Raw genomic sequence first — 14,293 nt, forward strand, 5'->3', positions numbered from 1 at the left:
CCTTTATGTGCACACATTTTTCATGAAATATTGTAAGTTGTACAACCATTGGAATAGCAGTTATATGGTGTAAAATCTCAAATGAACAAAACCCAAAGACATAAGAGGCTCAGATGTTTATTTTTTTTCATACAATAACTTGGATATTAGTGACAAAACAGGGATAACAGGTATTGGACATATAATACAAATCCAAAACAATCATAGAGATTATTTTTTGAAATATTCTGAGAAGTATTGATGGCAGAAGTGGGAAGACACACATAGTACTGCAAGATAAGAGCATATCATTTAAAAATATTTTAGTACACTGTTATAATATCTCGTTATCAGCAGAAGTGGGCCTAAACATACTGTGGTTACATGTTATCGAGTGTAGGGTTAGTTCATTTATTTCCCACCAAGGAGAGTTTCACACCTTTTCCATCAGAGTTACAGCCTGTAGAGTTCATTGTAGCTCGGTCGAAGTAAGTTTATACCTACTAGAAAACAGGAGCAATTTTCCAGGCTTTCATTTGTTTGCTCATAGTCTGCAGTCGTTTTCAAGAGTCTGACTGACTACACATGTGTTATATTGTAAATGTCCCTTTGGTCCATATTATAGTTCTTACGTATTTTTTTCCAGATCTTCCACTTTAATCTTTGCCTTTTCTTTCAGTTCAGTCCTCAGGTCTGCAACTTCTTTCGCACTAGATGGACAGATACAGTTAAAGAGATGAGCATTACAACCAACATTAGCAGTCATTTTGTTATTCATTATCTTGGCCTGTTTGAGTGCTTACCTGAGGGGAATGAGAATGATTCCACATGTCAGGTTGAGCTGCTGAAGGATTGAGGAAAGACTTGGTGTGGCAAACTGGAGAGAAACACAGATGAGAGAAAGTTCATTCGGTTTAAATGCACTTGAGCAGGGGCCACTTTCTTGCTTGCATACACGTGTTCATGTACAAACCTTTGGAGGTTGAATACAGGCACTAGGCGTGTTACTGTATATATGGTTGATGGCTTTCTGTAAGACCACAGCCTGCTGAGTGAGCGTCTTCAGGTAGTCCGAGCTTTCCTTCGTGCTGTCATGGTTCTCCCCAACCTTTAGATGTGCAACAGTCTCTCAGTTAAAATTAAGAGCATACAAAATAAATAGAAAAACACCAAACAATGTGTTTTAAAGTTTTAAAGCACACCTGGCTCCTATATATTAAATAAGCCTCTTTTTCGTGTTGCAGAGATGATCGAAAATCTCCTTTACTCTCGAACACAGTGGCAAGAAGATGATGACTGCACAGAAGATACACAGGGAGAGGCAATAAGGGAATGAAACACGTTTGCTAAAAACTGAATTGTAATCTATGTTTGCCGTCTTTCTGTCTGCTTCTGAATATACCAGTGTAAGAATATAATGAACATGACGGCTGTCTTACCTTTGTGCATGCTTCAGGGACATGGCACCGTGGTATTTTGAGGTTAAATGTAAGGCATTCTGTAAGAACTTGAATGAAAGCTCATGCTCCATCAGTCCATGAAGTACTAGACCCAGCATACTCTAATGTAGTGAAGCACAAAAAGGACATTAACAGACATTAAAAGAAGCACTGCCAAATCTTTAGGACAGGTTGCTGCGATTCCAGGATATCAAGACCCTGCAGGTTTGTGTTGTTGCGAGGCTTTGAGTTTGAGTTATCTTATCTACCTGAAGTCCTATTGTGTAAAAATGATTTCCACATTCTGCGTGGGGTCCTGATCCAACACTTTAATCATTTCAAGTCTCTCCCATATACTTTAGAATTTTTTCTTTGATATACTTTTTGTTCAGTTGATCTGTATTTTTTTGTACCTCTTCAATAGCAGTGTACCTTGGGAGAGAGAGAGCTTGGGGTAAAAGGGTTAAGAGGCCTACCTGATTGAAAACTACATATACTCTTAATATTTGTTTGAGTTTGTAAGTTTATCATCAGTGCAAGAAAACAATCTTTATTTGTTCATACCTAATTTCTTGCAAATTCACATATTAGGATTTCAGTAGGTATTGTTAAAACTTTATCTTGGATGACAATTATGATTTACCTATCCAACAAAACCCTTAGATTCACCCCAAAGCACTGGCTTTTTAAACCACCTTAGATAACATCCAAATAGATTTTGTCAGCAACATTTTGCATTGTGAGGTCACACTTACATCCAGCATGGAGACCTGTGGATGGTCTTCTCCGCACATGAGCAGGGTGAGGTACCGAGCACGATACAGCAGCTGCAGGGAGATTGAAAGCTGGCCTCCAGCAAAGCAGTATAGGGCCAGGAAAATCTAAATACCAGATAGGTAAAAGTGAAAAGTTACTTTAATAGAGTAAAGTTAGAAACCAACAACCTATGGTCCAGCAATATGTTTGTGTATAAACATAAATGTAAAGAAACTCACATAGTCTTGTACGGTCTGAGGATGGTCTATACCTTGTATTCTCTCACTGGTAATGGCAACCTTTTCCTGGTGGCTGAGGGCCTGTGAGAAATGTAAGGTAAACATTACTTTCTGAAAGGCTCCGAAATATTTGTTGGTAAAACCCCAAAAATATGTCACTAGTCTAGGTGAAAGGTAATGGTATAAATGAACTGCAACGCATATTTACATCTGCATATTCCCCCAGGATGTAGCAGATTCGTCCCAGGAGACGCAGGCACATGCACACGTCCTCATGCAGGACCCCACATACGCTGCTGAACAGAGTCAGGGCCTGGCTGATCAATTCACAGCCCTCGTTGAGAAGCCCTAAGAACAAACGGAAAATACTGATGAGCCTTGAATGTAAAAAAAATGTGTATGAGGAAGTTACTTTTTAAGTAGTTAAGTTTAATTTAAATATTCTTTCCTAATTCCTAAATGAGAAGATGTTGTCCTAAACATAAACTCCAAATTAACTCTTAAGGGTTACATAACTTAAATGTATTGTTAACTTTACTTCTTAAATAATCATCATGAACATTGTGATAATACTGCTGATCATGCAAGGCCACCGTGCTGCCCTTAATATATTCAAATACATGCTGTTTATGATGTAAATATTGTGTCTGTGTCTCTTACCCTGCTGTACTGCTACATGAGCTTGTTGCACAAGCCTTGTGGCGTCCGATGCTGTAGGTTTGATATGTTTGACTACAGGGAACATGTTAACAACATCTTCCTCACCAAACACCGGCTTGTGTCGCGCCTCAAACACATACTCCCTCAGCTGCACCTAGATGCAGAGAAGGGGGAAACATCTGCATTGTAAACTGCTCTAGATATCTTTGCATTGCGGCTGCCCAGAGGTAATGCTTGAGCTATATAACTTTAAAGGGCTTGTTTGATTTCTGCAACCACAGATTATTGGCCCTCAGATTATCAACCATCAGTATAAATCCTTTGCCTCAGGCATACACAATTAGCAGATGTTTTTTTCTGTGAATTACAAGATAGAGGTGTGGCAAAACTCTCATTTTAGCATCTGGAAGAAGGTAATATAGTGGTGGGGGTTTCTTTTTTGCAGCAGATTCAACCACTACCACCATTATTAGCGAGCCTAGATTTGATACAGAATGGAACTTTCACTCTCTGATACTTATTTCTCAAAGATTGAAGTTGCAGATTAGATTTTTAATTAAACAAAAGGCGTGATTTCAACAAAAAGCATTGCCTTATACATCTTTGAAATTGACAGAATTCATATTGTATTTTGTAGAGAAGAATGATAAATGTCTGACCTGGATTCCTGTCTTGATGGCCATTTCTCTCAGTAGGGAGATCCTCTGAAGGCCGTGTTTTTCTATGACATCATCCATACTTTCACTGGACACAGAGAAGATGGATGTAAAGTCATGTTGCATGTATTCACCCACAGACACACACACGCACAATAACACACACCTGTCTAATGAGTGGTGGTAATAATCTCCAGCCTCTGTCCTGATCCGGCCCCACAGCTCGCTGGGGGTCAGTCTGGCCCAAATGCTTTCTTTCAACATGGCAACCCGACTTCCGTGGCTCCTCCTCCGCCGGCTCCTGCGGCGAGAGAGCAGCTCATCTGAGCAGGAGTCAGGGAGGCAATTGGAGGAGGAGCTCAGGAGGCAGTTTAGGAAGTGACTGACAGCAGCGGAGAAAGTAGCAGGTTCTACATCCTGGGAGAAAATGAGATATGTTTGTATTATAAAACGTGTGCTCGATTGTAAAATGCAATATTTCACTTGTTTACATTATTTGAGCACTTCACCTGTAGATATGTCCTGAAGATGTGTTTTGCACTTCTGATGATGACTTCACTGATAGAAATTCTCTGTGAGGAAACAGTTAGCTAGTTATGTGATGAGAAAGATTTCAGCATCCCAAGTTCCTTCATTCTTTACTTTTCTTCGTTTTTTTTCATTATTCTATAAAACATATCATGCTTTTATTTTATAATACCAAGAAACACATTCATGTGATAACTCTTTCGTTATCGTTGGATAAAAATCTGATTGCAACTTAGAGGTTCACAGGTATCGTCAGGCCAGATTTATAAAGACATCACCCAATTCTTTACCTGGGAAGGAATGAGTCGGAATTGATGTAGTGGAAATCTTAAGAGTGTTTTACCTGGATGTGGCTGAGTCTCCCTCTCTCCTCCCCCCTGTCCAGCTCCCTCAGTAGGGTGCCCAGGTAGCGCACGTTCACCCCCCGCTGGTGCAGCACGGAGGTCAGGGTCGCTCCATCCATCGGCACTGCTGTGTGGTCTAAACAGTCCTTCAGCTACCCCCCCCCCCACCCCCCACACACACACACACACACACACACACACACACACACACACACACACACACACACACACACACACACACACACACACACACACACACACACACACACACACACACACACACACACACACACACACACACACACACACACACACACACACACACACACACACACACACACACACACACACCAGCAGTAGAGTTATAGATATATGCACATGATTGAAAATCTTTGCTCCACTCACCACTGCTGGAATCTGATTGGACAGTAGAAAAGCAGCGGCGTCCCATAACAACCGTCTCTGCCTCTGCACCTCCTGAACACACTCAGGGGAGAAACGAACACCTGCAGCAAAGAGACACAGTTGAATATGAGTGTTTTAAACATTATATATACAGTATATGTCCCTGTGTATGCAGCACAATTGTGTTCAATACCTGGGGAGCAAACATCAGGGTTGAAGCGGATGTCGAAGCAAGAGTCACTCACTGATCCGACAGCCTCACAAGCTTTCATAATCCCAGTCCTTGTCTGGTGTTCTACAAAAATAAAATATGATTAATCGACACAAAATCAAACAATCCTCACCACTTTCCCTGGCCTCAATTAGTCAAATGTGAATATTTGTACATTTTGAAAGTCTATCAGTGCAAAGTAACTACACTTGGTGGGGTAAAAGTCAAAAGGAGAAGACAAATAATACACTCAGGTAAAACACAACTTTTACAGTCATTTATTATACAATTCTACCACTGGGATTTAAGTCTTTAAATGGGTTAGAACCAAACTGAGTATTTCAACCTGTCAAACTCTTTCTGCTGATGTAAATCATGGATTGTAATAAAAAATCTCCAGGACAACTACAACTGATGAGATTGTTTTCCCAAACGTATTACTGTACAGTACATCCTTTGATTGGCTAATTCTGTACTTTTCCTCCCTATTTCCCAGCCTGATTTATCTTTAGGTTTTTTCTGGTCTATTAAAAGTTTGTCACATTTCACTTCATTTATCTGCACTTAATCACCCATCTCAGCACTGGCTCTGCTTGTATCTCCAGTTCTCGGCTCACAGACCAACTCTTCACTCTTCTCCGAGGCTTTATCTTCCTCTTCCCGCTGAACGAGGCCCTGGGACACCATCTTGAGATAAAGTTCATACCTGCAACAGAAAGCACAAGATATGAGGGTAGATAGATTACTGGTTTAAGAGTAACATGTTGGGCTCTCTGCAAATGATTTAACATCCTCCTCACCTGTGCTGGACGAAGGCTTCTATCAGCTCTGGTCTCAGGCTGGCCAGGCTGTGATGATGCCTCCGAGGATAACCAAAGCTCTGACACTCCTCGGGCACCTCTCCCCTCTCCTCTGTCTGTGATAACTGGAAGTTAAGGTCAGGGGGAAAGGTCCGGAGAAGGTCCAAGATGTAGGGTCTTCCATCATTACCCAGAATGCCTTTGGTCTCAATGCCAGAACATAGCTCCACAGGGCTGTTGTTGTGGTCGAGCACCTGGTGACGCTGGATTCTCAGAGGTTTACTGGTTTTATCCAGAAGCTCCAGAAACCTGGTGGAATGTTTATAAATGGAAGGTTGCACGTTTGAACATTTACTTAAACAGGCTTTTAATACCCTCAAAATGTATAGCGTTTTCTGAGTGCGTTACCTGGGGTGTGTAAAAACAGTTTTCCCGTAGTCATTGGAGCCATAGACTACACTCTCTTGCTCCTGGTTTTTCTCCAGTATCCCAGGTACGATGGACTGAGCGATAACACGGATGCCACGATAATCCACGACAGCTGTTCCCAGTGTGTGAAGCCCCTCTATGTCTACAGATGCATAAGCCTGGAGCAGAGCAACATACATATTTAATTTGATAGTAGAACATGAGGGGAATGTAATTACAAATATTGAAAATAGAGGAAGGAAATGTGTCCATGCAACTGATTTTTGAAATCCACATAATACAATCCTTACAGGGCTATTGAAAGTGTCTCTTCTGCATCAAATATACTTTAAAACGTGAAAGAAGGTACAGTTAATGCATCACAAACAGCTCATGCAGGTGGTAACAATGTACCTGTGCCCCCCTCAGGTCACAGACGGCAGCAGCATGAGCAGCAGTGTTGCCCCCTAGTGGGAGGTAGTGCTCGGATATGTCGAACCCGAGGCTGAAGAACAGGTTGTTCCAGATGAACATCTGCATATGAGGCACCTCCCCGGGGTTTAATGGCATGACATTACCGTCGATAACTGCTACAGCTCCCCGTGTTGCAGCAGCCACAAAATCACTGTTCGCCTGGATGGAGGGATTCAAATCTTGGTTAACTCAGCTGCTCTCCCTCCATTTTAATAAAGACCAACACAATCTGATCCTGGAGTTGTAACAGGAAGGAGTACTCAGGGATAATGTATAACATATTTTGCTATTCTACTGTTTCCCTATTTACTCAGAGAATAAATCAGGAGAAATAGGGAGAAATATGCATTTTTGATTTTGTGGTGAAGTGTCCCTTTAAAATAATCTGTGGCGTCACCTTGAATAAGCTCCTCTCTCTCTGCAGGCGCTCTTGAAGAGAGTTCCTGGGGAGTTCCCTGCATCTCTGCAGCTCCTCATTCCAGTCTCGACTCTGCGATGATAACACACAACACATCAGCTTCAACGTCATCAGTTAGCCTCAGGTGCATCATAAAACCTTTGTTTTTATATGTAAGCAAACAAATGCATCTTTTCTGCAGTGTTACATTTCTCTGCATTTCTAAATGTTGCCATTTTTCTTCTATTTTATGTTTGCAACCTGCCCAGCTGTGTTCTCGTCCTGGCCCATGTGACTGGTGTGAGTCTCCTCTGCTCTGACACAGTCCAGGGTGTGGTCTCCATAACGGGCGATCCAGGTGAACACCTGGAAAGGTGCTGCAATCCGCTCATAAGGGTGTTGCTGGACTCTGGAACAGAAACATGTCAAGAGTTACCAAACCTCATTTCAACTCTGACATAACTTTATTTCAATCAAAAATATTGCTTTCATTTGAGCCTGATTACAAACAGTTAGCTCACCTCTTCTTCTGCAGGGCACTGAAGGTTTTCCTGAAAGCAGGGCTTACTTGACTCAGCAGCTCGACTAGAGAGTGGCAAAGGATTTTGGGAACTGCAGGTTTAGGGTTGAAGTTGAAGGCAGTTGACCTATAAGGAGTCAAAGCTCAAGTTTAATCCAGGTAGGTTTATTCTGTCACTATTGTATCTAACTACTTCGGCCCAGGATGTTATGTTTTAGTCTTTTGTCTTTCATGTTATAGCAGATGTACAAGAAAAGGTTTTCAAGTGAATACAATTCAGCCTTTGAGGGAAAGTGATGTTTTCCCAAATGTCATGGTTATTTATTCAGTATTTTTTCAAGATTAGACACACTTTTTGTTACCAATGACTGTATCTAATAAATATTTTTGAGCCAACCCTATCAAAAGATTGTACTCAGGGTAAGTGAAAAAACGTTGACCTAAGGAAGTCAGGGGATCTCAAATGTTTTGCACAACATGAATATCTATATCAAATGTCATTGTTATCCATCTAACAGTTATTGAGACAGTTGTTAGTGGTGGACTGGGCTACCAACACTGCCATCGACAGCTATCATGGCTAAAACGTTTCCAATTTAATAGCTCAGCAAATGTAAAATATTTGAACATTTAACACTCACTGATTGAGGTAGAAACCACGTGTAGATGATGTAATGTTGAGTTCTTTGTCTTCCATAGTCAAAACATTGAGGTACATCAAGTCCCCATGCATCTTCCTGTTTCCTGGAGGAGGGTTCCAGCTGCTCATTGTCAGAACCCGCAGGCACTGTAATGGCTGTAAAGATACTTTCATAAAGTCCCACTGTTGCTTTAACTCAACACACAATCAATTACACATCTGATCTCTCACCTTCCAGTCATCTCTGAGCGGCTGCAGTGGGGTAAGTGGTCGTTCCTTACATCCAGGGAGGAGGTATTCTGGAGGGCTGCAGTCAACAGAATCCTTTACAGAAGCTCGCCTGGTCCCCACACTGTCACTGTCTGAAGGGGTGAGCATGGAGGTGAAAAAGGTTGAATGATTAGTGACAGGAATGCTGAGACAACACCTGAAGCAAGGAGTTTATAAGAGAGGAATAGTACCCTTGCCTCTGGTGTAAAGAGTGAGGTAAGAGAGTGAGCTGCAGTTGACTCCGTTGTATGCATCTGCAGGGTCGAGGCTCTTCAGAAGATCACGAACATGTCTGAGATGAAGACGAGCGTCACGCACAGTGTAAGAATCTGCAACAAGATCAGAACATATGCTTATATCGTTTTTAGTACAATTGGAAGATGATAAAACATGTTTTTGTTACTGTTGTACACAATAAATCAGCAGATAAAAACAATTCAGGAGGAAAAAGTGGAGTAAAAAGTGATTAAAATAAAAAAAGAATGATGATACCCATTTCATTCAAATCTGTGATAATGTGCAATTCAAAAACGTTCAGTAGCATGCAATCCAATATGGTGAGCATAATTTCTTCATTTCACAGATGATTTTACAGATAGTCATTTCTAATGTATCTATTTCATTAGGCTATGTTATTCCATATCTCACAGCCATGGCAAATTAACAGTACACATTATTTGCAAAAGGTGTTTTCACAAAATGCTGCTGGAAGTGAATGGAACATTTATAGTGATGTAAAGTGTAGATTGAGATAGTTGCTGGTGAAGTTTATAAAAGAAAAATAAACTGTGGTTTTGCTGTGTCGTTTCACAAATGATGTTTTAAACCTTAATGGATGATGTTGGAACGGTCTGATGGTCTGAGCCTGTGCAGATGAGACATAAAGAGAGAACTTTAATCGGTCATGACACCCATAAAAACGTTAATCACAGTTTTTGTAAGAGGTCCTACTTTGGACTAAAAAGGGCCTCTAGGTGAAGTGTTCGGTCAGCTGTAGACAATTTAGCATTTTTTAAATGAACAACAAACTTGTTACCATAAAAACACAATTAAAGAAGAAAAATAATTTCAAAGATGAGGCAGTTACCCTCCACCACCTTGAACAGCGCTCCGTCCTGGATCCCCTGTATGGAGCATAGCTCGGATTGGCTGTCGAGCGCGGTGCCTCCCAGCTGGAGGGAGAAGCTTGTGAGGTGGCAGGTGACCTCGTGCTCCATCAGCACCTGATGCAGCTCCGCCACAACCATATGGCCTGACACCTGAGGAGAGTTGGATTTGAGTGATTCAGAAAGACATGAGGATACATTGAAGTATATTGGAGAAAATAACAGTGAGGCAAACAAGAACCTGGAGCTCAAAGCTTTCTGAAGCAGGAGGCTGAATCCTGACGGTAAAGTCTGGCTCCTGGACATCAACTACATCACTGATGCTGACTTTTCTTTTATCAGCATCAGACTGCTGTTGACCATCATCCTCATGGCTTTCTTCAGTCTGACATGGAGGTGCTGCAATAGCAGATACAACAACAAAAGGTGTGAAGATGAAAACTGGTTGCTTATTTGGTAGTTCACTTTTCACAGAGTTGAACTGAAAATGGAAAATGGAAAATTAACTATTATTACCTGTATTCCTAAAATATAAATTACCTTATTGAAATGCAAAAGATTGAATAGAAACAGCAAATTAAAACATAGATACACAAATATATAGTTTCTATCCCTTTTTAAAATGTCCATTAAAAAATATTAATTTCTCTTTTTAAAATTCAAATGTATGATATACTTAAATATTCTGAATTCTGAATATTCTGCCATTTATTTCTAGTAAACTTTCATTCTCAGTAAAACAATCTTTCTTATAGTGATTATCCGCTGAACAAGATGCAAGTAGCAGCCTCAGAGACATGTTTGAGTATCACAGTTGTCAAAAACATTCTAGCAAAGAGAAACACAGTCAAATAAAATCACGCACCTTTGACATGTGGTGCTGCCAGAAACAGCCGGTCAACTAAAAACAAAGTTTGCTTTATCTCAGTCTCTTCCTCCTCCACCTGTGGCAGAGCTGTCTCGTTGTCATCCTCCTCTTCCCTCTTTTCTGGGTCCTGACATTGAATATTATCTGCATTTAAATCAGACTGATCTGTGTGGTCTGTTGGGAAAACATTACTGTCCTTTCCCTCTTCATTATGATCCAACATCACAGTGGCCTGGTCCATCTGTTCATCATCCTGATTGCTCTGTTGTGTCAGGTCTACACAACACTCAGCAGGGTCAACAATGTCCACAATTTCAACACTTTTGATGCTGCGTTTTGTTGTCTGAAGGTCTTTCTGTGACTCAATGTTGTCATCCATACAGTTGTTCGGTTCAGTCACTAAAGTGTCATTTGGTTCGATATTCTGTTCTGTGTCACTAACATTCTCCTGTGTCGGCTCTGTCAGGGCAAAGTTTGACATTTCCTGAAGAGCAACAGCATCCTTTTGAAACTTAAAGACAGTTTCTTCATCAGCGCGTAGCTGCTCTATGTGCTTGGTGTTTTGTTCAGTTTGAAAAGTATGCTTTGTTAAAGTGGAAGTCAGTTCCTCATGGATGATAGCCTCTTTCAGTTCTTCCTGTTCACCTTGCATGCCTATATCACTGAAAGGCATTTTGTCTTCCTCTGTCATGTCAGACCAGATTCCAAAATCCATCCTTCTCTCTTGTTTCTCTGACGCCATTATAGTAAAAACATTGGAGTGTCTCCCTTGTGATGTTTGTGCGTCCAAGAGCACATCCACCTGTTTTAATATTTCATGTTTCACGAGCTTCCCCCTTGTTATTTCTCTCTCCACAGTCTCAGCATTATACACAAGTATTTTTGTTAGTGCCTGAACCTCCTCCTGTGACTCAGTCTGGGTCTGCACCCCCATACCGATATGTGTCTCCACTTCGGTCTGTGTCTCAACCTCAGAAAACTCCCTGTTTCTCCACCTGTTTCTCCACTCTTGTGCTTCATCTCCTGGCTCAAGCGTCCTCACTCCCTCTTCCTCCTCAGACACCAGCAGACACACCATCGGCTCCACCAGAGTCACATCCCCTCCCAGGTTGCTGCTTAGGATGATGTCAGGAAACAGGAAGTGCTCTGGTTCTAGAGCTGGGTTTGTGATGCCAGTGGAGATAATGGATAACAGATCGTCCTCCAAGTCCTCTGGCAGGCTCTGAGATTCACATTCACTGTCGTCGCTGGAAAGCAGAGGGGATCTCTCTGCCTCACCTTGGGCCGCTGCATCCTTAAACTTGAAGTAGTTTGAGAGTGTTTGACAGCACTGGATTATGTTTCCCATGATGCTTATCTGCATCGAACAGCAATTATGAAGGTGGCTTGAATGACAAAAGACGACAGTGTTAAAGTTGGTTCAGTAACAACAAGCTTTTAAGGAAACTCTAATAACATGTACAATATATCAATAACTCACCCCTGTTGTTCTTATAAATCTCCAAGATAAACAAATACAAAAGGGCTTAAATTATCAATAAAAACCTTGCTATTTTAGTAAGATTTTTAACAGGAAGTGCTCAGACTAGCGCAAGGCTTTTAATGTACAAGTGTTTAAAGTAGTAAAGGTTTTCTGCAAAAAATGCATTTGGGAAGTAGTTAACAAACAACTGAATAAATGAGACTTTGCTTTTCACAAAACTAAACAAAAAGTTAGTTTTGAGTTATTTATATAGAAATGGTCATTTTGTGGGTGAAGTTAATTTACTTGTTAAACCTTAAATCCATGTGTAATCATGAATCAAGCTGCGAAGTATTACCTGCAAAAGGCTCTGCCACTGTCACGTGTGTGTGGCATGTGTGAATGTGAGCAGCTAAGAGCCTTAGACAACAGCTGATGACAGGAGTATTATAAAGTGCAGCGGTGTCAACTTACAGAGGAAAGACTTGGAAAAGCTCAGGGGTGAAATCTCATCAGAGGAACTCTGGAATGTTGTCGATACATGGCAATCCTGGGGAAAAGATGAAGGGGAGCAATGAACAAGATTTTAGAGTAAAAAAGGGTTGGAAATACTATTGTTTGGCTTTATAATAACTCATAACAGCAGGCTATTAGATGTATGCAACAGACTCACTTTTTATATCCTGAATGTTTTTATGAAAGCATTCCCCCTTATTTCAGCTCATGAGATGCAGCAGAAATAAAATGGATGCAACTCAAACAACAGAAGGATATTTGTGACATAATATTAAGAAATCTGTGGGCCTACCTGCCAGTGCAGAGAGAGGGAGAGACAGCCAGCCTGTCATTTTCTGTCCATCCTGAAACAAAAGAACTGAGTCAGAGTATCTCCTCTCCAGCGGGAGAATCCCCTGTCCTTGCTGCAAAACCCGCTACACAAAATGTATGTTAGTGCATGTGTGTGTCTGCCCTTCATGTGTGGAGAGGAAGCTGTGAGAGAGCATGTAGGCCCTCCTTTCACACACACACATGCACATCCACACACTTAGTTATTACCTGACAAATCCAGAAGAGGGCAGCTTCTCTGCCTGTTCATGATGTAACTTCCTGTATTCAGACTGGTCCATGCTCTCTCTATCAACCTTGAAAGTGAGCAGAGCAGGAGGTGTATTACAAATAGCAGCAGCAGGATTTCTGGCGCCTCTTTTATATTTTGGAGACTACTACACAAGGCATGATGACAGTCCTGAAACAAACAAGCCTTCAGTATTTTGTTTGTTGTTATTTATTTCTCTTCACACTTTGAGCTTTCTGAATGGAGCTCTGCCGTTGCCATGGCAGCGCTGCAGAGAGACATTAACATTCTGAGCACGGTCTCCAAGACAACTGTGGGAACATTCTAGAATGGGACGTTTGCTAGGAGACCAGTTACACCGGCTGATGCATGTGAATGAGTTTCATCCTTCTTTGAATTAAAAGTGAATGACTCAATATCTCCTCATTATCTTCATTACATTAATCAACCAAAAGTGATACTGAAAAGCTTTCTCAATTATTATTTTATATTTGTTCTGTCATCTCATCATCAATTGTCCGGTTTATTTACCAACTCACATGCCAGTTTCTTTTAATGTAATTGCTCTTGTAAGGACCTCAACCTTAAGTCATTTAAAAGAGCAATGTGAAGGATTTAGTGGCATCTAGTGGTAACTTTGCAAATTGCAACCTGAACACCTTTTACAAGCCTGTCAGAGGACTATAGTGCCATTAAGGTAACACTAAAAATATCAAAGCCCTTTTTTGAAATCAGTGTTTGGTTTGACCATTGTAGGCTACTGTAGAAAAACACAGCTGTGCAACATGTCAGACTTTGTGAAGAGGATCTGGTCTCTATGTTGGGCTTATTATAAGCGTACTAACAAGACTATTCTTTGTTTCAGGCGAGAAAAGACTAATGAGAAAGCAATAATGAGTATTAATTAAACTATGCCATTAAAATTCCTTCTAAATCCTACACAATTGCTACATATTCAGCTTAGGCAACCCTCCCCGATCACAGATAAACTATTGGCCCCGCTACTACATCCATTCCATCTTTAGTTTGGCCTCAACTACACGTGTATAGTTTCAT

At 41.0% G+C, this 14,293-nt stretch overlaps 1 protein-coding gene across 3 annotated transcripts; it reads right to left on the bottom strand.

Moving 5' to 3' along the window:
• Positions 1 to 101: 101 nt before the first annotated feature.
• LOC307019654 (clustered mitochondria protein homolog) lies at positions 102 to 13,306 on the bottom strand. 3 transcript variants are annotated; one of them, XM_079650661.1, is made up of 31 exons: positions 13,219 to 13,306; positions 12,971 to 13,022; positions 12,637 to 12,712; positions 10,698 to 12,085; positions 10,074 to 10,231; positions 9,814 to 9,985; positions 8,918 to 9,055; positions 8,688 to 8,818; positions 8,458 to 8,612; positions 7,818 to 7,943; positions 7,558 to 7,705; positions 7,297 to 7,389; positions 6,840 to 7,058; positions 6,426 to 6,604; positions 6,018 to 6,326; positions 5,790 to 5,923; positions 5,200 to 5,301; positions 5,007 to 5,107; positions 4,601 to 4,753; positions 4,239 to 4,301; positions 3,896 to 4,146; positions 3,733 to 3,817; positions 3,074 to 3,227; positions 2,622 to 2,761; positions 2,414 to 2,494; positions 2,174 to 2,299; positions 1,419 to 1,540; positions 1,182 to 1,275; positions 953 to 1,087; positions 783 to 856; positions 102 to 689 (listed from the first exon to the last, which is right to left on the bottom strand). In XM_079650661.1, the coding sequence occupies exons 4-31, from the start codon at positions 12,061 to 12,063 to the stop codon at positions 608 to 610; spliced, it is 5,091 nt and encodes a 1,696-aa protein (XP_079506787.1). In that variant the 5' UTR covers positions 12,064 to 12,085; positions 12,637 to 12,712; positions 12,971 to 13,022; positions 13,219 to 13,306; the 3' UTR covers positions 102 to 607. The 3 variants fall into 3 exon arrangements, with proteins under 3 accessions (XP_079506787.1, XP_079506788.1, XP_079506789.1); XM_079650662.1 differs by lacking the exon at positions 13,219 to 13,306 and having other exon boundaries at positions 12,637 to 12,711; positions 12,971 to 13,162; XM_079650663.1 differs by lacking the exon at positions 13,219 to 13,306 and having other exon boundaries at positions 8,924 to 9,055; positions 12,971 to 13,162.
• Between the last annotated feature and the right edge of the window lie 987 nt (positions 13,307 to 14,293).

Source organism: Notothenia rossii, assembly GCF_949606895.1.
Source record: "Notothenia rossii genome assembly, chromosome: 9".
Taxonomy (NCBI): domain Eukaryota; kingdom Metazoa; phylum Chordata; class Actinopteri; order Perciformes; family Nototheniidae; genus Notothenia; species Notothenia rossii.

Coding starts and splice junctions, on each gene's coding strand:
- LOC307019654 (XM_079650661.1), bottom strand. CDS start 12,063: ATGCAGATAAGCATCATGGGAAACATAATCCAGTGCTGTCAAACACTC. Junction 9,056..9,813: donor GCTGTTCAAGGTGGTGGAGG/GTAACTGCCTCA, acceptor ATCTTGTTGCAG/ATTCTTACACTGTGCGTGAC. Junction 3,818..3,895: donor TACCACCACTCATTAGACAG/GTGTGTGTTATT, acceptor CTCTGTGTCCAG/TGAAAGTATGGATGATGTCA.